Source organism: Perca flavescens, chromosome 15 (assembly GCF_004354835.1).
Source record: "Perca flavescens isolate YP-PL-M2 chromosome 15, PFLA_1.0, whole genome shotgun sequence".
Classification (NCBI taxonomy): Eukaryota; Metazoa; Chordata; class Actinopteri; order Perciformes; family Percidae; genus Perca; species Perca flavescens.
In genome coordinates, this window is record NC_041345.1 from 10303968 (window position 1) to 10324759 (window position 20792).

Below are 20792 nucleotides of genomic sequence, written 5' to 3' on the forward strand. Positions count from 1 at the left end.
GATCAACATGAAGATTAGATGATGTGGGACAGTGAATTGTGAGTTAATGAGCACATATTGAAGAAAAATGAAATTAGGTGGAAATTACAAGGAGCCGATGTAACCGTTGTACATCAGATATCACTATCAAAAGATAATTTCCCCAGCTAGATCAACAGCTCCTCTCACCAGCATAATTGCACATCAGGGTAATGTAGTTTTCATTTTGTTTTTACAATAATATGAGGCACACCATACCATGGTTATTAAAATAGAGAGTGCTCCAAGTATATGACACAGTGCTTATATTGCAATATAGGTGATATATGGCTTTTCCTTGCATGTTCATAGCTGCTGCGTTTGGCCAAATAAAGAGATCTGTGAAGACATTATTGTTAAGAAAACAAAAACACTTGAAAAAAAAATTTGACCAAGCAAAAAGAAATTTAAGAAATGTAACCTCATCTCAATAGTCTATTTCTCTGCCCACACTCTTTTCTTCAATCGGTAAATTGAAATTCACACGCATTGAGAAAAGAAAGATTCAGTCTGCTCACTGAATAAATCAGCTCGGTAAATGTGTTTAGAGATTGCAAAAAAGCCTCATTTGGTCAGGTGTATCTCTCTGATGGCTTTTTAACATTTTGATCTAAGAGCGCTGCCATCAGCACGATGCTGAATGATTTATTTCTTTGCCAAACAATGTAGAGACTCTGAGGCTGTAATAGCCTACTGATTCAGTCGTATACAGCCGAACTGAAGAGTCATTCAGGACTCAGAGAAGGTCAGCCACAGACATCTGAATGAAACACAGCAATCAAAGGTCTTCAATGGAAATCAAGCTACACTGAGGTGAATGCTTATGACGTAATTCTTTTTGCATACATCCCATACATCTGTCTCTGTATCCTGTTATACATAGTTGGAGGTTTGTTCTTTTGCATCAATTTAATAACCTTGTGGATTTTTAACCATGTTAGCAGCATGCCTCTAGGGATGGCAGTGTCAGTCTGTTGGTCGGTCGATCCACCGCTTCCAGACTGAAACATCTCAACAACTATTGGAAGGATTCAAATAAAATTTTCTACAGACATTCATGGTCCCCAGAGGTTGAAATATAAAAAAAATACAGTAGGTGCCTACATTTCAACTCCTATACAACTCGTCCAATTAGCAAATGTTAATTGTTGATTTATTTAAAAAATAATTGAGTTTGAAAGTGCTTATTTCACAATAATAGTAAGCCATGAATCAATATAAGCACATACAGTGAAGTACAGCTGCTGCATACACATGAATAAAAAATATAGCCTCCATGTACTGTACTTTACCTTACACAAAAGGATATTTAATAGATTGACCCTTTTGACCGATAAAAGCAAAACCAGTGTGTGATTGCCTGAATATGAAATGGTAAATTAAATTGTATGACCTATGCCAGATTGCATCAAGGCATTATTATTGAGACATATAATAACAAATAACGCTTTGAATCCTCTGTCGAACATTCAATGCTTTTTTTTATTGTACTTTTATATACAGCTTTACATTACAAACAAATACATTTGGATTTCACCCCCAAAACCGTAATATAAAAGTGTACACTCAGAATAGATCATACTGATGGCTTTCTTTTATTCTATGAGCTAAGCCTGGTATATGAAGTGTTATCTCTAACGGTATATCAAACACCCAAAATACAATCAAATACGACTCTGTGGTTGGGTGAGCTCACTTGCCAAGCCAGATCCAACTGAATAGCCCTAAGACTAAAATAAAAAAACAAACACCAGCTGGTTCTTGGAGAAAGCTCAAGCTCACAGCACAGTCACAGCACTTAATAAATACAGTATGGCGTTTTTTTTCCCCTCAAATCATTTTTACCAGGTTTATCTTTATCCCTGGTCCATTCCCCAGCACTGCCACAAAGTAGGGAGAGGACCTCAAAAGTGTTTAACCTGCCACAACAACACAGTATTTCCTGAGAGAACTAAATGAATCATGGACGTGCAGGACCACAGTACACACACACAGACACACACACACACAGACACACAGACACACACACACACACACACACACACACACACACACACACACACACGTCTGGTTATTGAAGCCTTCAGAGACGCAGAGCAGACAGCTCCCTTTGCCTCTTTCTTGGTCCTGTGTTCGACATGAGAGGGGAGAAAAGGCAGCCAGATGGACTCACAGGTGATGTGACAGACAGACAAGCATTCTCCGCCTGGCTCTGATCCTTATCCATTAAACTCTCTGTTTTCATTCAGAGCAAAGGGAAGTCCTGACCTGTGCCGTTTTCACAGTTCTAGGGCCCGTCTTTTATTCTGCTGCTCTTCTCTTGTGACAGGCACATACACAATGTCACATCCATCGGGAGGTGTTGATGGATGGATGGCCTGGACTGATATGGAAGTGAATGAAAAGGGGCCATTGAACATAGGTGCTCTACTGACAACGTGGACATAACAACATAACAAATGTCAGAGAAGAATAAGATTAAGGACGAGACAGCGAGGGAGACAAAACCTTTTATATTTCATACTTTTTTTAGAGGATTGGATGGTTGACTTGTACAATCAGCTAAAACACTTGACATTCAATACATTACAACTCAGCAAGTCAATCATTTGTGAAGACACTGACTCCCAAACCATACTACCGTAAAAATATTAGTTTGTTTGTTTAAAAGGCCATGCCTTATTCTAAAGGACTGTGCTGTTGTCTCTATCAAACATATGATTAGAGCATAAGGCAAGACCAAACTGGTTATGAGGACACGATACAAACTTTGGAGAAGGGTCGACACTTTATAGAAACTGCACACACAAAAGGAACACTTTCAAGTTGAAGAGTATATTTCATTTAGCACCTTGTTGAATAATTTACAGGTAGAATACTGCTGATTGGCACATCTCACACCCACAATGTTTAGTGACCATTACAAAGACAAAGGTTTGAGATCCACACACTGCTCAATGAAGCATTTCGACAGTTGAAAGATAACGCCAATTTTGAATCAGCTACAGCACAGATTATGTACATTTATTTTGCTTTGATGATCTTTACAGGCAGATAAATGAAGGTTTGGTTAATTGGCTCATCTTCCGTCCAGCTGACTGTCCTCTTTTCTCCTCAGGTCCTTTCAAAAAGGACAGCCTCTCCGAATACTGTGCGTCTGGTGGCAGGCTATCAAAAGCACTCCGGCTCCAACAGATTAGCCAACAAATTTTTCATCATTTACTATTCCTCCACTTCGAGGTGAACCTCCAGCCCAGTAACATGCCCATCACACCGGTGTGGTCCTGCGATTCACCCCGTCCTTTATATCATTGGGGAAACAGTTATGGACCTGGAGGAACTCAGCAGACGCCTCATGTTCGGGGCTGTACGTGTTCTCCGTCACACTGTCCCTTGCCAGGGCGTACATAGACAGCTCGTCCAGGGCCCCACTGGAAGATGGCCTCCCCTTCAGACCGACCACAGGCGAGTTCTCTCGCGATGCCTCTGTTGAATGAGAGCTGGCGCGTGATGTCCGCCGGCGGTAGCGGAAGCTTGGTATCCTCGAGTACGGGGAAGAGGAAGAGAGCGAACGGATGAACTCGCGTCGCGCCTTCCAACGAACTTCCTTGTTTCTCTCAATGTAGATGTTGATGGCGAGGACAGCCACAGTTTCCGCAACTATGAAGGAGAGGGCGCCAAAGTAGAACGACCAACCGTAAGAGTAAGTGTACTTCTTGTCATCGTCCCGTTTATCACTGGGGTCTCCTGCATTGCTGGAGATGTAGACGATGATGCCAATTATGTTGCTCAGACCTGATGAACAAGAAACAGAAACAAGAACAGGAAAAAGGCATGGTGGCATGTGACGCAGCCTAGTGGATGAAATAGTGTAGACAAACAAGTAGAGAGGAAAAGTGAATATGGGGAGATCAATTACACATGACTTTACCAGTAACAATGATGGAGCCCACAAACTCCCACTGTGTAAAGCTGTTAATCAGTCAGTGGTTACAGGACTCTCATCACTACCGAGATCATTAATAACACGTGTCCCCATCACTTGTATGTGAGGTGTATGGTAAATGGACATCCTGACCTTCAGTGAGGAATGGAGTTCATCTGTGTGATTGCACCTTTGATGATGAGCAATATGTGATACACACAGGTGCTACATCAAGCAGCTTTTCTTTATTATAAAGCCCCAGCCCTTACATGATTACTGATCGCTGGGAGCATGATTGACAAGTGTAATCCTCCAGCTCACCTGCAGCTACAAAGAGAATGCCTGCGCTGAGGAGGACGTTGCTGGTCTTGTTGTAGACTCGGCCCACCCCGACACACAGCCCGCCGAGCATCAACAGGATGGTGCTGAGGATGGGGAACACACTGGAGGCACGGACTATACCTGCAGAGATGGAGGAGGAAGCACATGACATGATGAATGTATAATTGGGTAAGTCACTGTAAATGGTTTTAACACAGTTCATTAACCAATATCTGATTGGACAATAAAGAGGTACCGTTTAGTAAAAGATGAATACAAATGAATCAAATCATCAATCAATCCATAGAACATCACCCAAGTCAAATTATAAAGCAATTTATAGATAAAACAATAAATACATTAATAACAGTAAAGTAAAATGTCTTTTAAATAATTTAGATTTTCATTTTGTAGAGGCCTCATTTACCCAGTCCCCGCTCTTCTCCCATCCACTTTTGGTGGCCTTGTTGTGACAAAACGTTGCTAATCAGCTGCAGGATGTAACGGATCTCTCACTCACTATCACCTCCCCAGAAATTAATCACTGTGCCATTTTACAAGTTTCCAAGGATGGATGAGCTTATTCAACTGTCTTTTATTAAGCCCTTTTTTTCTTTGGTCTGACTAATAGATTGAGTTTAGACTTTGTCCAAAGTCTTATAAGTCATCTTTGTTCCTCTCTACATATTGTGCAGATACTCAATTGGCTGTGCCTTAAAGTATACACTGCAGTGTTTGTTATATTGCTTTAAAATCATTCACAAGAACAGTCAGACATCCAAACAGACAAATATAAAAAAATAAATACCATTGGTAGTGGTCACAGTCTGAGAGCAATGATTGTAATTGAGTCCTGAACACATTTGAAACCTGTCTTACTGAAAGCTGTCAGAATTACTCTGCTCCCTTTCTCCACCTTTGTTCTGCATTTTATCAGTCTCTATATGTAAAAGAGTGTTGCCTGTTTGGAGACTGCTCTCAGAATCAAACAATAACACGCTGAAGGTTAGTGGATTTCCTGTCTGCCCTGACGAGTAAAGGAATGATAAAGGCAAGACAAAGAGGACGAGCACTTACGAAGCAGGTATTCAGAGCTGTCTGTGTCGTAGTCATTATCGTCGGGGAAATGGTTGATTCTGTAACAGCTGCCTTGATTGATTCCTGCAGGACAAAGAGAAAGAGTCTCCAAAATAATGACTTATGGTACACAAGATGCTATTAAACAGGATGCGATGGTTAAGAGGACTGTTTAACCATAAAATAATAGGATAAAGAACACATGCATAAATCTCCTTTTGAGGCAAACTGAAGTTAGACCGGATTTTAGACTTTTGTTGTGTATCCATCAATCTCTAGTTGGTTTCGGTTGGTTATTACAGTAAAGGATGTGGGGCTGCTCGAGTCAGAGCCACAGTTGCTCTCAGCCCAGTGACCTGTTTTTTGTTAAACTGTGTCCACTGAAGTAAGACACTCCTGTGCTCTTGTCTCTGATAACAGAGAAAGAAGTGGGAAGTCACTTCTCGGATGACCGTTGGTTATTTTTATCAACAGTGCAACTTCTAGAGAAAGAAGAGACAGAGAGCAGAGGGACATGAAAAGGGAAACACGGCCTTTAACTCTTACTTTAACTTTTTTTGTGGCAACTGTTAGCAATAAATACCGAATAAAAACATTTGATCACAAAAAAGCAATAAATACCACAGTCAGGAAAGTGTTATTTAATTAGTTTATTAGTTTAATATGAGAAATTTAACACTAAGAAAATACATTGTTTAAGCTTTTTGTTTTTATTAAGCACTTTATTCTAAAACCATTGTTTTTCTTTCAGTGTATAGCTTTTGTTGGATGGAATAAACTGGATCCATACATATAGTACACTAAAGGATTACCTTTATCCTCTGCCTCGTTTTTACCTCCAACCATAAATGAGACTTTGACCTAAACTGTATAAAAGTATGCTGAGGGTCAGACAAGGATTGTTCTTGTTCATATCTCTCTGGGTCCACCGCAAACCACACAGAACTAAAGATGACAGCTCAATGCACACATATTGGGGGATGAAAGTCTACGTGGCGAGGGGTATGTGTTTGTGTGTTTTGGGGATCAGTGCATACGCTTGGCGGCGGGGGGGATTTAAGATTGCGTTACCCAGAGGGATTTGATGTCTTGTGTCCAAATCCAGCTCAGGTTAATCGTTGAGTGCCGGGAGGAACAAGAGGCCTATTTAAACAACAACAAAAATATGTGCTGGAAGCATTTACTGTAATGCCATTGTGAGTTGTAACCGGAGAATGGAGTAGAAGTAGAGAGAGAGAGAGAGAGAGAAGCCTGTAGCTGTAATTGTGAAGGATAATAAACAACACCTTGTCTAGAGAGAAGGGGGTTGGGGTTAATGGATGCGCTCAGTGCAATGGTGGTAATGCTGGGAGCCTTTTGGCTCTCACTTTTTGAGCTGTGAAAACCCTTCACACTTCAGTTATTCTGCAAACTACACCTACAGAATCAAATGTGGGCTGGGCTGTGGCCTAATTTGCATCTTTTTTTACCCATGCATTATGTGTTCATGTGCGTATCGTTACATTTCTCTGCATCCCAGGAAAGCAAGTGAGCATTCACTAAGCCCCCACCAGCCTTAGTTACCGTTGCTACACCTGTCAAGCATTCAGTTCTCACACAGCACGTAATGCAGTTTATGATAACAATGGCACATTCACCACCTGAAATCTTAGTCTTTTTTGAAGCAATGAGACTTTGATTTCAGCGTCATATATATATATACATATATATATACATATATACATATATATATATATATATATATATATATATATATATATATATATATATATATATATATATATATATATATATATATATATATATATATATATATATATATATATATATATATATATATATATATATATATATATATATATATATATATATATATATATATATATATATATATATATATATATATATACGTATATATAAGAACTCTGTTACAATATGCACTTGACGGTTACATATATGACATTGTGCTGAAAGACTGAGGTTAAAGCTGCATATGCCAGGCATTTAAATAAAGAAACCATTGCTCTTGTATTGCAGTGTAACACTATTATATAGCCTATTATAGGCAAAATTACTTTTTCATTCTTACATAACCCTGTTTACCTGCATAGCTTACTTGTTCATATTTTCAAAGTGGATGTGCTAGTTGTAAACGGGCCATTTTTTGTTAATGAGCTAGTCAGCTGGAAATAAAAGTGTAGCTTACGTTAGAGAAAATAAACACACTTTTAATCAATTTCGTACACTTTTGCTCTTGTGTTTTTGGTTTTAGGAGGGATTAAAAAAAGGACACCACCCTCCAAACCCTTTAGCTTTGCCTTTCTGTGTAAGCATTAAAGACTTTTCATCTCTAATGGCCCAACAGGCTCAGGCACAGATGATTCGAGCTGACCTACCACAGGATAAATGTCAACCTTTCCATTGACTGACTGTGTGTGTGTGTGTGTGTGTGTGTGTGTGTGTGTGTGTGTGTGTGTGTGTGTGTGTGTGACAGACAGACACCTGTCAACTCCATTTCCCAGGTGCCAAAGGGTCAACAGCCATCAACGTCTATGCCACAGCTTTTAAGGGCATGCCTCCTTCCATTAACTAGGTCTGCTACTTAATAAGGGACATCAAATTAATTAGCGTCAAATCAGTCAGTGGAAATGGAGCACAAGTTTCTGTGTCTAGTCACTGATGGAAAAAAAGGCTGTGGACTATTTTAAGCAGTGATGTGAGACTTTGTGCCTTGTGCAAAAACACATCTGGCTCTTGTGGTTAGATCAAGAACCATGAAAATACAGACACCTTTACTAAACTGTGTCACACTGCTTTAAAACATTAACAAAATTCACCTTTGTGAATCCAGAACCCTACTATTAATTTTGACACAATATTCTCCATGCTCTGCTCCAGTCTAGACCCCAGCTACTCTAGCCAGCCTGACGCCTGTCCTGTCTTGTCTCCTGTGTGTGTGTGTGTGTGTGTGTGTGTGTGTGTGTGTGTGTGTGTGTGTGTGTGTGTGTGTGTGTGTGTGTGTGTGTGTGTGTGTGTGTGTAGGCTGTCAGCTGGATTATTTGTGAAATGAAAAAAAGGCAGAATGCTGACTATATAGCTGGGAGAGAAGGAGGAGGGAGGGAGCGAAGATGACGGAAGAAGGTACAAGGAAATGAAACAACAAAAGCACAGGGAGCAGAGGAATTATGGAGATAAAAAAATAGATAAGAGGCCACATAAAGAGAGACTCTGTCAGAGGAGGAGAGCAAGGAATCAATGAGAGAGAAATCAGGAAGGTAGAGACGGCGATAATGGGGAAAATGTGTTTTTTTTGTGCTACAAATGGAGAGTTGTGCAATGTAAAAGCTGTGAAACTGAGTGGACAAGTAGAAACAAAGGTTTGCCAGACAGACATATAGCTGGTCACCTGAGTTATACAAAAAGTGCTTATCCACAAATTTGGGGGATATTATAAAGTGATTATGTTGTGACAAATTGAGAATCTCGCACAGTAAACACATTACATGGGAAATAATATGTTCCCTGGACCTGAGTTGCAAAGCCCCATGCTGAGCCTTTCCTCCTCTTCTCCATGGCAACCCGTTAGCCCTTAATAAGCTCATTTACATAAACAATCTCCAAGGATGCTTTTGACGTTTTCATTGTATTTTGATACTCACCACATAAGAGATGGCACACAGACATGTGTACATGCATTGGGAGCAGCTGTGGTGCCACTGGCAACAGGATGATGCACATCATCATTATTTTGAATTAACACTGCTCAGCCAATAAGGGAGCTGGTGTCTCCAGGAGTGCAGTATATCATGACCACGAGCTCTATGAGACACATGCCCCTACTTCCACACACTTCAATTGCTCTGCAAATAGATTGATGAATAAACCAATCAGAAGAGACTTTAATATTGCATTTCACAAGTAGCCTACAGTGGGGTGATGCACTTTCAGTTATACACATAACAGATCTACAAGGAAAAAGGAGTAGCAGCAACATGTTCTGCTTTGTTGTTATCCTTGATGCTTTTTAGATCTCCGACACTGATGAGGAACAGCGCTCTGAGGTTTACAGCAGGTGGGATGGTTAGGTTTTAGGAAGCTGTACACCGTTACTGGGCCTTGATATCAAATGCAGACATGCACGCACAACTCACAGACTTCACATGCAATTACTTTGGAAGCCGGGAATGCCAGGACAAAGTATAAAAGCAACTGTATAATCAAATAAACCCCTCCAATTTTATTTTTCTTTCAGCCCAAGAGAGGATGAAAGAAAACCATTTTTGGAGAAGACATCAGAGATTCAGTGTTGATATGACTGACAGTTGGTTAATTAAATTGTCAACAGGCAGCAATTTCTTCAAACACAGCTCTGCTTGGGGTTGACTGTGCATGTGTACCCACGAAGATCTATCAACACCAACCTAACCATTTAGTCTGTTGTGAAAGCTGTTATGCTTCGTCACTTACTTATAAAAATGTAATGTTTAATGGCTTTTCAACATGATGTTAAAGATATTATTATATGATCTATTGCACTGCAGCCCTCGGTTCTCTCTTACATATTGTACTGTATATTTCCCAAGTGATTGAAACCTAATATTCTGTCAGAACAATGAGAACAGTGTCACTTTAGAAAACAGTAGCCTATATGAGTGTTAAAATAAATTATTGTAGGTGCTTATTTCCAGTGTCATTTTAGTATTATAAAATTGTCAGGACAAAAACCCTGTCCCATATAAATGTAATACATGTTTAAAAAAGGGGATTCAGATTGCTATACTTTCCTTTATCCTTGTCCTTTTCCAATGTATCAAATTGTAATTGTAATCCCGGTGTTCATCCTAAAAAAAACTACCTTTTAAAAAAAAATTTTTACCATTACAATCCCAAGATATTAAATTAATCTTTATGTTACTGCAGGTTTACAGTAAATGGCCTCAGAGGTAGATGGATGGTAAAGGGATGAAACAACTCAAAGCTATGAGGAATGTACAGTGTTAGTATTGAAACAACATTTTGGGAAACACCTTTTCGCTTTCTTGATGAGAGTCAGATAAGAAGCTCAATACTCTCATGTCTGTACGGTGAATATGAAGATACTGTTAGTTTAGCAGTCAGTTAGCTTAGCTTAGCACAAAGATAGGAACTAGTGGCAGACAGCTGGCCTGGCTCTGTCCAAACTAAACAAAATCTATCTACCAGCACCTCTAAAACTCACTACGAAAGCATAAAAAATGGGGTTATGTACTGAAAGATGGAATTTTTGTTACCATTGGGCAGAAGGAGGATAGCTGTTTCCCTCCATGTCCAATCTTAATGCTAAGCTAAGCTAATTGACTGCTGGTGATAACTTCATATTTACCAAACAGCCATGAGAGAGTGGCATTGATCTTCTTCTCATGTAACTTTCAGCACGAAAGTCAATAAGCATATTTCCCAAAGTGTCAACTTTTCCTGTAAGGTTACCTATTTGCAAATATCTATCAACATAGCTGATTTGCACATAACACAAATTAATTTTATTCAAAAGGAGAAGAGAAATGGAATGTACCCAAAATAAAAAGGGCGGGGGTTGTGGGTTTGAATGAGGTGACAGAGGTTCATTAAAAAATGAAGCAGAAAAAAAAAAAAAAAAGAGTTCAACCTATTAAGAGACAAGGAGACAGAGAGCACATCAAGGGGAGGAGAGGGGGATGGAGTGTCGAGGTGGAAGTTGGGGCCTGCTGGCTAATAAGTGCCCCCGCATGGCTTCTCAGTTGTTGCGCTTTAATTACAGACTTGTGGAGCATGGTGGGAATGGCAAAGTGACACCCCCCCCCCACCCACCCCCCAAAACCCAACTGTTCCATGCCTCGCCACTCACGCTAACTCACCGCGAGCTGGGGTGTTTACTGTAAATATGTACCTGCTAATTAGATTATTTCTCATTCTCAGAGTTGGTTTTATGTAATCGAGTCACACATGAGCAACAGCCTCTGATGCATTGCCGATTCTGATGCAAATTAGGCGCACTCAGTGCTACCCTGGCCTCACAACATTCATGTGGGAAAACAAACACAGCAGAAAAAAGCAAAACAGCTGTTGAGAAATGCACAAATGAGGGTAGTGCTGACCTCACTTTAAAGTAGCCCTCATGCAATATATATTCCTGCCTGCTCCTTTAAATGTAATGCAGGCCTGCTGGAGAACATTCATTAAAAGGGTTCTAAGAAAACAATAGTGTGTTACAGCAACGTGTTGCCACTGAGAGAAAGACATGTTGTCGCTGATCTGTTCAGCTCAACGCGGGGATGTTTTCCCCTGTAGCTGTGATACACACAGAGTTGTCCCCATCAATAACCCGGTGTGCTTGTCATTATGACCGGAGGGGTGTGTGTGTCTTCCTTTCTTGTCTTCTCCCTTTCTCACCTATACTTATTATGAGTCTCCATGACAACAGATTGTCCAGCAGCTTCTTGTAGTTTTAAGCAGAGGCACAGAGGTGAAACTATTAGCACTGGAGAGAATGATATGATAGGCTGGCCTTTGTTTGTGCAAATGATGCATTCAAAAAGAAGTCTCATTGCACAGTTCCAACCTCATCAGCATCCATTGAGTCTCTGCTGTCATTATTCCACGTTCATTATTTACTTCAAAACACTGATGGGAAATTGATGCTTGACATAATCGTCGGCTGGCATTTGACATTTATTTTCATTTCTTGGGGTCTCAGAGGATATTGCACACTGTGAATCTCTCCACATCACAGACAGGTTCCCAGCTAAGCAGGACTCTCAGTAAATTGCAAGTGTCATAACACACCAGTGTGCTTCACATGTGTCTAAAAGTGTCCATCTTCCAGAAACAGTTTAATCATTGATGACAGCTCCCTATATGTGGGCTCTGATGACATTAAGTCTTGAAAATGGGAATGAAGCCAATCCACAGAATAAACTGCAAATATATATATATTTTTTTCTTTAAGTAGTCAAACAAAGTGTTAAAGTGCTCATATTATGCTCGTTTTCAGGTTCATAATTGTATTTAGAGGTTGTACCAGAATAAGTTTATGTGGTTTAATTTTCAAAAAACACCATATTTTTGTTGTACTGCACATTGCTGCAGCTCCTCTTTTCACCCTGTGTGTTGAGCTCTCTGTTTTAGCTACCGAGGCATCACACTTCTATACCGTCTTCGTTGGGAGTCGCACATATGCAGTAAGCACTGCTAGCTAGTCAGTTGCAGAGTATGAGGGCGTGCCACGCTAGCAGCTAGGCGAGCATTATAACGTGTGTTACAAAGTGACGCACGTTTGTCACGGAAGTAAAGGCTGGACTGGTTTGTGAACAGTGTTTTCTGTTGGAGATGGTAAATCCCTTTGGGGTGGACATTGGGCTTTTTCACTTTGTAAACCTATAACATGCACAAAAAGATATATAACACAATAAAGGAATGGGAAAAGCCAAAAAGCATAATATGAGCACTTTAATATGAGCACTTTAAATATTCAGCTGACAAAACAAGACAAAACAAAACAGGTTTATATAGCTTTTAAAATGCATTGGCATTAATTAAAACCCTAATTGTATCCACACCAAAAATCATGCTGTTATAAGAAAATGCATAAAAGAAAGAAGTTACTGTTGGTTACTGAAGGTGTTGTTACTGCAATAATGCTCCAGAAGTTAGTCTGTTTGTGAGTCACCCTGCTGCTAGAGCACAATGTGTTGTTTAGTGTGGACACCTCATACATCTCTTTGTATCTCTAAAATGCCTTCCTGTATAGGCCTACATGAAGCCTATGGCCAAAGTCCTTCTTAATTCTATAGTTTAGATAGAGTTTAATAGGCCCTGTTGGCATGCACACACAAAGCTAAATATGTGTGGTGGGACTGTTTTGTATAAACATTATTCCAGCAGTGCATTTGAAGATACGTTTAGTCAGTTTTGGTATCCCTACATTTCAAAACGTAGGCTTTCTGAACAAATTCTGAAGATATGCGAGTTTCATGTCTTTTCTTTCATTTATTTGTTAAATCTGTGTCTATCAATCTCTGCGTCATGGTCATGGCATGAAGAAATCCATCCGGTCACATCGACTCACTCATTGATCGCTGAGGCGATAAATCAAGGGGTGGCCGGAAGGACGATCGGGCAAGTGTCTGCCTCTAAAAGTAAGACGTCACTGTAAAATAATTAAAAAACACTCTCCAAAAGGATGGAAGAGGGGATGTTTACCAAAGGTTCTAAAACAGAACGATTTTTTTTTCCTTCTATTTTGCTTGGACATGACGCGAACTCAGAGTCATCTATTTTTAAATCACCGGGCATGTTTCCATAGCAATTTCAGGGATGTTGCCAAGCAACAGCATCGATACAATTAAGACATGAATGAAAGTAGACAAACAGTGCGCACATTGCCTGGCAGCGACCGGCTTAAAAGTGAATGGGCTCAGACGCGCCGGTTTGGCATCGCAGTCTGTTACAGACTATAACACAGTCGTATTTATTGTGTAGGTCTATGCTTTAACAATGCGATGTTGGCACACAGCTTGTGTTGAGCGCAATTAGCGGGACACCGGCCGCTTGTTTCTCGTTTATCTGCTAGCCTACTTCAGCGGTTTTAAAATCCGTATGTGTGCGTATCGAGGCTTTCTCCATCTGACCTATAACCTCTAAAAGTTGTTCCAACTTTATGGCCATTTTCTTGTTGTTTCCTCATCTCCCGATTAAAAGATTTGGCGTGCGTAAAAAGAGTGCGTCCTTTTGTGCGCCGCTGAGAAACAAAAGACTACTCGGAAAAAAGACAACATTCTAACTTTTTGTTTTACGCAAAGAAAAGGAAATCCTGCATCTATGTTAAATTACCATGCAGAGCCCTCCATATGTTACCTGTGTCCAGGGACACAAAGTGAGACTATTGGAACAGGCTTACCTTCAATACAACAGATTCTCCACAGCCCGGAGTGGGTGAGATCGCCTCTCTTGGTTTTGGGCTGTGACTGGGTCTCGTCTGTGGTGGCATTGGTGGAGTTGCAGATGTACGCCCGTGAATAGAGCCAGTAGTCCGTGCCGATGGCGATGGTCATCAGGCTAAAGGCAGCAAAAGCCCCCAAAGTGGCCAGCAGCGTTTGAACCCTGCGGTCACACCAAGCCATGGCGCTTCATACTATTCCACACTCTCACCGGTCCAACATGCGCTCAACGGAGCGCGTCAGGTCGCGGATCCTGGTCATATGTTTATGTGTGTGCACTCTCTCTGCTCCTCGGCTAAAAAAAGTCAAGCCCAAAAAAAGTGAAAGAAGAAGCTGGAATATTGTCTGAAACGCTCACCTGATGCTCAACACCAACTGGATGCAGCTGTGAATATGAGAGGACACCAGTTGTGTCCACTCCAGAGGCTCCACACAGGTTGGAAGCGCGCAGGTTCAGCACGACCGCAACAAACCAATTCAGAACACTTCAAACCTCCTAACCACTTCAGTCTTCTGTTTTTTTCCCCCCCTTTATCTTTGCCTCAAAACACTTTTGTCTGTTCCTACACAAACTGCGCCTCGGTTAAAACCCATTGCTACGTCAATGGCTCTAACGTGAGACCCCACCCTCACCAAATCTAACCAATGGAGGTGCTGTTGAATAAAGGAAGGGACAAAAACTCTTAGCATTACAATTGGATCACTAATGCATTTAAAAGATGTGGAATCTTTGGGGAAATATTAATTAGCAAAACAATTGGTCTCTCAGCTGAGGCATTTGGACACTCTTCACTGAATACAGAAGCTATGAATATTACCAAACACACAGTCAGCTGTCACAACAATGAGGAAGGGGGAGTGAAATAATGAGAGGTTTTGACACAAAGGTCCTTCTCTTTGGTGCACTAACGCCAAACATCCAAACCCATGTGGAACAGACCATTAAAAAAGCAATTAGATGCTTGGTGAGTGCATGTTCTCACCAAGCACACTGTAAATCACTCAGGTTCAAAGGATTTCCCAAGATTAGATAGATAGATAGATAGATAGATAGATAGATAGATAGATAGATAGATAGATAGATAGATAGATAGATAGATAGATAGATAGATAGATAGATAGATAGATAGATAGATAGATAGATAGATAGATAGATAGACTCATCAGTGCCAAATAAGGTGTGAATGGTAAGACCTGGCTAGGGACAACAGATGGAAACTAGCACTTGTAGCTAACTCTGGCTTGTTTACAGCAAGTAATTTGTCTGTTGATCAATGAGCATTGTCCCTATCAAATAAATAAATAAATAAATGAAAATTAAGAGAGGAATACATTAAACATGTGAATAACTTGCAGAATCTCAATCTCTCATACACACTTGCACAAACTCTTCCCTCCTCTGCTTACGATTTTGATCATGCAGCTGACAAAATCTGTTTATTAAACATGCAAAGAAAATGCCATTCATGCCCATGTGAACACCAGATTAAAGATAATGCATCTCTGAGCCAGAAAGAAGGTTTTCAAACTAGCGGGGAAACACTTTAATGGATGGCTTCGACCGGCACAGCACATCTCTTGATGGTACTGCCACTGGTTTCTGTAGAAATCTGGCCTTGAGATTGGGCAACTTCACCCTGTTGCTCATTTTAGAATAACAATTGGCTATGTTTTTGTCTGTGAAATTATTGTGAACGTGCCACATTTATAGAAAGAACAGCTTTCAAGGAACCAAACCACCTGATATGCACTAATGCCATACTAATACAAAAATACAACGACTAGCATAACAAAACATGGCAAAGTAGCCTGAGCAGGAATAAAACGATGTATGAAGTTAGGACAATGTCTGGTTGTGCGTAGAGCGGTTTCTACTTCAAGACACTTTAACACAAAGATGTTAAAGTTCTTCTCCAGACATATTTTAAAAACATATAAAAAAAATACTTTGAATAGCCTAATAGTTTGTGTCTGATATGTTGTTTTTTTTTTTACAACAAAGTTCAATTCAATTCTTAAAATTACATCTACTCCTTCTCCCCGATTGAAAATATATAATCCGCTACTTTACTGTAAAGTCCGTTCTCAGTGTGTTTGCACTGCAGGCTTCAAGTTTCCACATCACGCTTGTGCGAGTTACATAGTGGACCACGTTTGGCTCCCAAATTAGTTGTGATGTCACTAAATCATGCTCATATTTTCACATTGTAAACTCAAGATTACAGAGAAACGTTCCTCCTTCAGCAGATGAATGTGAAAATATTTTTATAGTGTACATCTCTGCACTTATATCATTCTGCACAGGGAATATCAAGCATCCAAGTGAAGTAGCAATCAGAGGAACAGTTTTGAGTGGAGGGGAACATTAAATGCTATCAAAAATATTTGAACAGTTTGAGAAGGTGCACTGTCAGCTATGTTTTTATTTGGTGAAAGCATAAGCCTATAAAACCAGCCAATAACCCAACCAATTTTAGCCTTTTTATGTATATGAAATATATCTCTATTGTAGATTATGAAATGTATTTGAAACAGCGTAAACCACAAGACACAGCCATTTCTCCAGTGTCTGGTCCACTTGAAACAATCACCATTCCCTCTCTATTGTCTGTCTGCTGGACCGATTATTATATACCACGCCTTATTGATTATTGTTATATAGGTTACTATACCATATACCATGTTGCATTGTTATTCTATGTTATTGTTATATACAACATAAACCTTTAATAAGTTATTCTGTTATATTGCTGCATACTATACTTCTACCATATGTTTTATTGTCGTACTATATAGGCCTATATTATGTTATTGTATACTATATTACTACACTACTGTCCTTTCCCCAACTATATCATCACATACGATTTTATATTATACTATATTATGTATGTAACATTGACTTTTGCACTATATTGTATTATATTAATAGAGAAAAACGCTGAGTACCATTACTTAACCATATCATGTATTAATCTGCTGATGCTGTTTACTTAGACCTGTTGACTATGCTGCTATTAATCACACCACTGTCACTTTATCAGCACCACTCACTTTAACATATTTTTTTGTCTCCAAATACTCTGTATAGTTTCTATAATTTTATTCTATTTCAGTTTATATACCTCTTTTTATTATTTCTGTTACTTTCTATACTTAGGCTATATCATATTTATTTCAGTTTTCTTTCTGTTGTAGGCCTACTGCTGAAATAACCGAATTTAGTTTGGTGTATTATGTTATTTTATCTTGTATTGTCGTATTTCTTTTTTTTTGTCTTATTATATATTCCTTGTATGGCTATTTTATGTTCATTTGATGTTTTCTCTATTGTTTTAACATTTTTACTTCCGCGGCCCTGATGGTGGCGCCAATTCGCAGCAGCAGGACCCAAAAAGGGAAAAGTACTACCATTAATGTGAGTAAAAATCACAAGGAGAGGACCCTGACGTCACGGTATGGGCGCACGTGTCTGTACGACGCATGCGCAATACTCCACCATGCCTATCCTCCCAATGGATTTTGCAGACTCTCAATGCGCATGTGCTAAAGTAAACAGTTACGACACTGTCCTCTCCTTCTTCGTTTTCAGAGCAACATCTGAACAAAGGCCTGCCCCTTTTCATGAGGATTTCTCTACCGCCATCGTTACTTTACGTGTAATCACGATTACTAAATCGGATTACGATACTTTTATTATATTTCAAGACGTCGATAACAGCATAGATAATGTCCGAAATTGATGTTGATCACAATGAAAGCAGCGGCGAGACCAAATCGGCCATGCATACTTGGCGTTATCGCCACCATTTCACGTACAAGGCAGATCAAGGAAAAAATATCATCGTCCAGTGTAATCTATGTCTGCCGAGGGTAAATCTGCTTTCCACGTCGAAAACCTCAACATCAAACCTAAAGAAGCATTTAGACGTAAGTCACACAAAGTAAATTCCCTGTAATGACCTCCTGTAGCCGTCCTGTTCATGTTTTAAATAGTCAATGAATGAATAGCTCCTCTCGTGATAAATAACGTTACATTCTAGCTGCATGTTGATTACCAACTCTTGGCGCTGGAGGCTCTTTATGTTCAACTTCGCTAAAAAAGCAATCATTTTACAAGTGGTATTTTCATTGCATACGAAGTTTATAAACTAATGGAAACTCAGAGCATACAAATGGCACACCTCCAACCACTAACATGAGCCCTTACTGGCGTTTTGTCTTGCAGAGAACACACCTGGGTTGTGAAGCCAGGCCTGATGTCAAGAGGGGGAGGAAGAAAGAAGAGCACAATGGTGAGGAGAGTAGGCACTGCCAACTCAAAAAACTTAAAGCGGAAATCATCTCCAAATGCATGACCCAAGCCAAGATCGATGAGCTGATTTTCAACTTCATTGTGGAAGATTGCCAGTCATTTTATGTGCTAGAGCAACCTGGCTTCAGAAAACTGATTTCAGGCTTAACTGAAGGGCTAAAGTCCATGGACAGGGTGACCTTGTTTACAAAGGTGGACCAGGGTTTCTCCAGGATGCGAGAAGAGCTGATGGCGAAACTCGGCAGCATCCAGTACGTGTGCACCACGGCTGACATCTGGACAGCCTACAACAGAAGCTTCTTCGGGATGACCTGCCACTGGATTGATAGACATTCTTTGGAGAGGAAATCTGCTGCGCTGGGGTTCACACGGCTGCAGGGCAGAATCACGCATGACACCATCGCTGGACGGATACATGACATCCACGTGGCATACAATATTGAAAGTAAAGTTCAGACCACAGTCACCGATAACGGAAGCCCCTTCATCAGCGTGTTCAAAGAGTTTGCGGTGGACAGCCAGGAAAGTGACGACGACATTGGGTTCTACGAGAACGTGAGCACCGTCCTCGAGGGGGAGCCAGAGCAGGACATGCTCCTGTTTCTGCCCACTGTGCAGCGCTGTGCATCACACACCCTGGAGCTGATTGTCACTGAGGACTTTTGGCAGGCTGTGTCACAGGGGCCCATGTGCCAGTTACATTACAGTACAATGGCCAAGGTGTTCGCCATATGGAGCAAATGCCACCATCTCCAGGTCGGTATGGATGCAGCAGAGGAGATAGGAAAGATGGCCCTCGTTGTGCCTGCTGTCATACGCTGGAATGTGGAATACTGTGCTGTGCAGAAGATCGTCTCTCTCACTGAGCGGGAGCTGACGGAGCTGTGCGCCCGCCTTGAGGTCCCGCGCATGCAGCAAGAGGAGATGGCCTTCCTGAAGGAATACGTGACCGTGTTCCACCCGCTCGCTTTTGCACTCGAACTTTTCCAAGCGGAGCAGAAATGTTACCTGGGTCTGGTCATCCCGACCGTTCTCAGTCTGAAGAACAAGTTAAATGAGCAGAAAGACTCGGCCAATTACTTCGGCGATGTCATCAACGCCATTGTAGTGGCTATTGACGTGCGGTTCCAGGAGCTGTTTTCCAGCACCGAAGCGAAGATCGCAACAGCGACAACTCCTCAGTTCCGTTTGTGGTGGATGGCTGCCTCCGACAGAGAGGAGATGTGCTCCCTGCTGGCTACGGAGGCGTCCCAGATTGATCCCTGTAACCTAACCGAGGCAAACCCCAGCCGGAATATGTCGACCATTGAATCTGAAGATGACTTCTTCAGCTACGGGTCTGTGAAGCCCACCGTTCAGATCCAGCAACGGGGAGTGATGGACGAGATCCGCAAGTACGTCGAAGGAACGGGGAAGAGCCTAGATTGCCTTCAGGACTTCCCCAGAATGAAGCAGCTTTTCCTAAAATACAACACCACCCTGCCATCCACGGCCCCTGTCCAGCGTCTCTTCAGTCAGAAAGGCAACCTGGTCACCTCACAGAGAAACCTTCTGACTGATGACTACTTTGAACGCCTTCAGCTTTTGAGATACAACATTAACGTGTGTACTTTGGTCACCCAGTGAATACATTGCCGGCGACTCTCTCTCAGCCTTTCAGTAGATGCAGAATCAAACCATATTGTGCTAAAATCATTACAGAAAAACTTAGAGTAATATCTAATTTCAGACAATTTAGCCCAGCTGTTTTCTAATCTTCCTCCCTTATGTTTTAATAGGCATAGCCTATATCTCCGTTCCTAAATGGCCTAATGGAAATATCTAATTGACAATCATTGACAATGACATTCAAGGACTGAATATACTGACAAAAGTATCTTCCCATCTGTGCTAATGTTGTGATTTGCAGTTGCCACAGAGTAAATTGAACTGATTTTGTCTTTCAGTTAAGCTAGTTTGTTTTTTCTACAGGTGCTCAATGAGAATGCATCTCCTGTCTGTATGTTTTATATCACATATAAAGAGACAAGGAAAGAGCCTTTTGTGTCTTGCCTTTTTTTCCACCAAAACCAGGTGGAAAACAAAAGAAATTGGATTAGTGACCAGTTGGGATCGGCTGCCTTATTTGCACGCAGCCCTAAGTGCATCAACAGATATGATTACTGTTTCAAAGAAGCCCTCG

At 40.7% G+C, this 20792-nt stretch overlaps 2 protein-coding genes across 3 annotated transcripts; one reads left to right on the plus strand and one right to left on the minus strand.

Moving 5' to 3' along the window:
* Window positions 1-1481: 1481 nt before the first annotated feature.
* On the minus strand, window positions 1482-14902 carry LOC114569718 (voltage-dependent calcium channel gamma-4 subunit). Of its 2 annotated transcripts, none has more exons than XM_028599755.1 (4): window positions 14256-14902; window positions 5342-5425; window positions 4265-4405; window positions 1482-3813 (listed from the first exon to the last, which is right to left on the minus strand). In XM_028599755.1, exons 1-4 carry the CDS (start codon window positions 14476-14478, stop codon window positions 3287-3289), a joined length of 975 nt encoding a protein of 324 aa, XP_028455556.1. In that variant the 5' UTR covers window positions 14479-14902; the 3' UTR covers window positions 1482-3286. The 2 variants fall into 2 exon arrangements, with proteins under 2 accessions (XP_028455556.1, XP_028455557.1); XM_028599756.1 differs by lacking the exon at window positions 14256-14902 and adding an exon at window positions 9001-10891.
* A 2979-nt stretch (window positions 14903-17881) lies between these two features.
* zbedx (zinc finger BED-type containing X) lies at window positions 17882-20647 on the plus strand. The gene is made up of 2 exons (XM_028599944.1): window positions 17882-18225; window positions 18524-20647. Exons 1-2 carry the CDS (start codon window positions 18025-18027, stop codon window positions 20234-20236), a joined length of 1914 nt encoding a protein of 637 aa, XP_028455745.1. The 5' UTR covers window positions 17882-18024; the 3' UTR covers window positions 20237-20647.
* Window positions 20648-20792: the final 145 nt, after the last annotated feature.

Bases quoted from the DNA above. Each gene is read 5' to 3' on its own strand.
- LOC114569718 (XM_028599755.1), bottom strand. From the start codon at position 14,478: ATGGCTTGGTGTGACCGCAGGGTTCAAACGCTGCTGGCCACTTTGGGG. The intron at 4,406-5,341 runs GTAAGTGCTCGT...CCATCTCTGCAG, and splicing joins CAGCTCTGAATACCTGCTTC to GTATAGTCCGTGCCTCCAGT. The intron at 3,814-4,264 runs GTGAGCTGGAGG...CTTGTTCATCAG, and splicing joins CATTCTCTTTGTAGCTGCAG to GTCTGAGCAACATAATTGGC.
- zbedx (XM_028599944.1), top strand. From the start codon at position 18,025: ATGTCCGAAATTGATGTTGATCACAATGAAAGCAGCGGCGAGACCAAA. The intron at 18,226-18,523 runs GTAAGTCACACA...TTTGTCTTGCAG, and splicing joins ACCTAAAGAAGCATTTAGAC to AGAACACACCTGGGTTGTGA.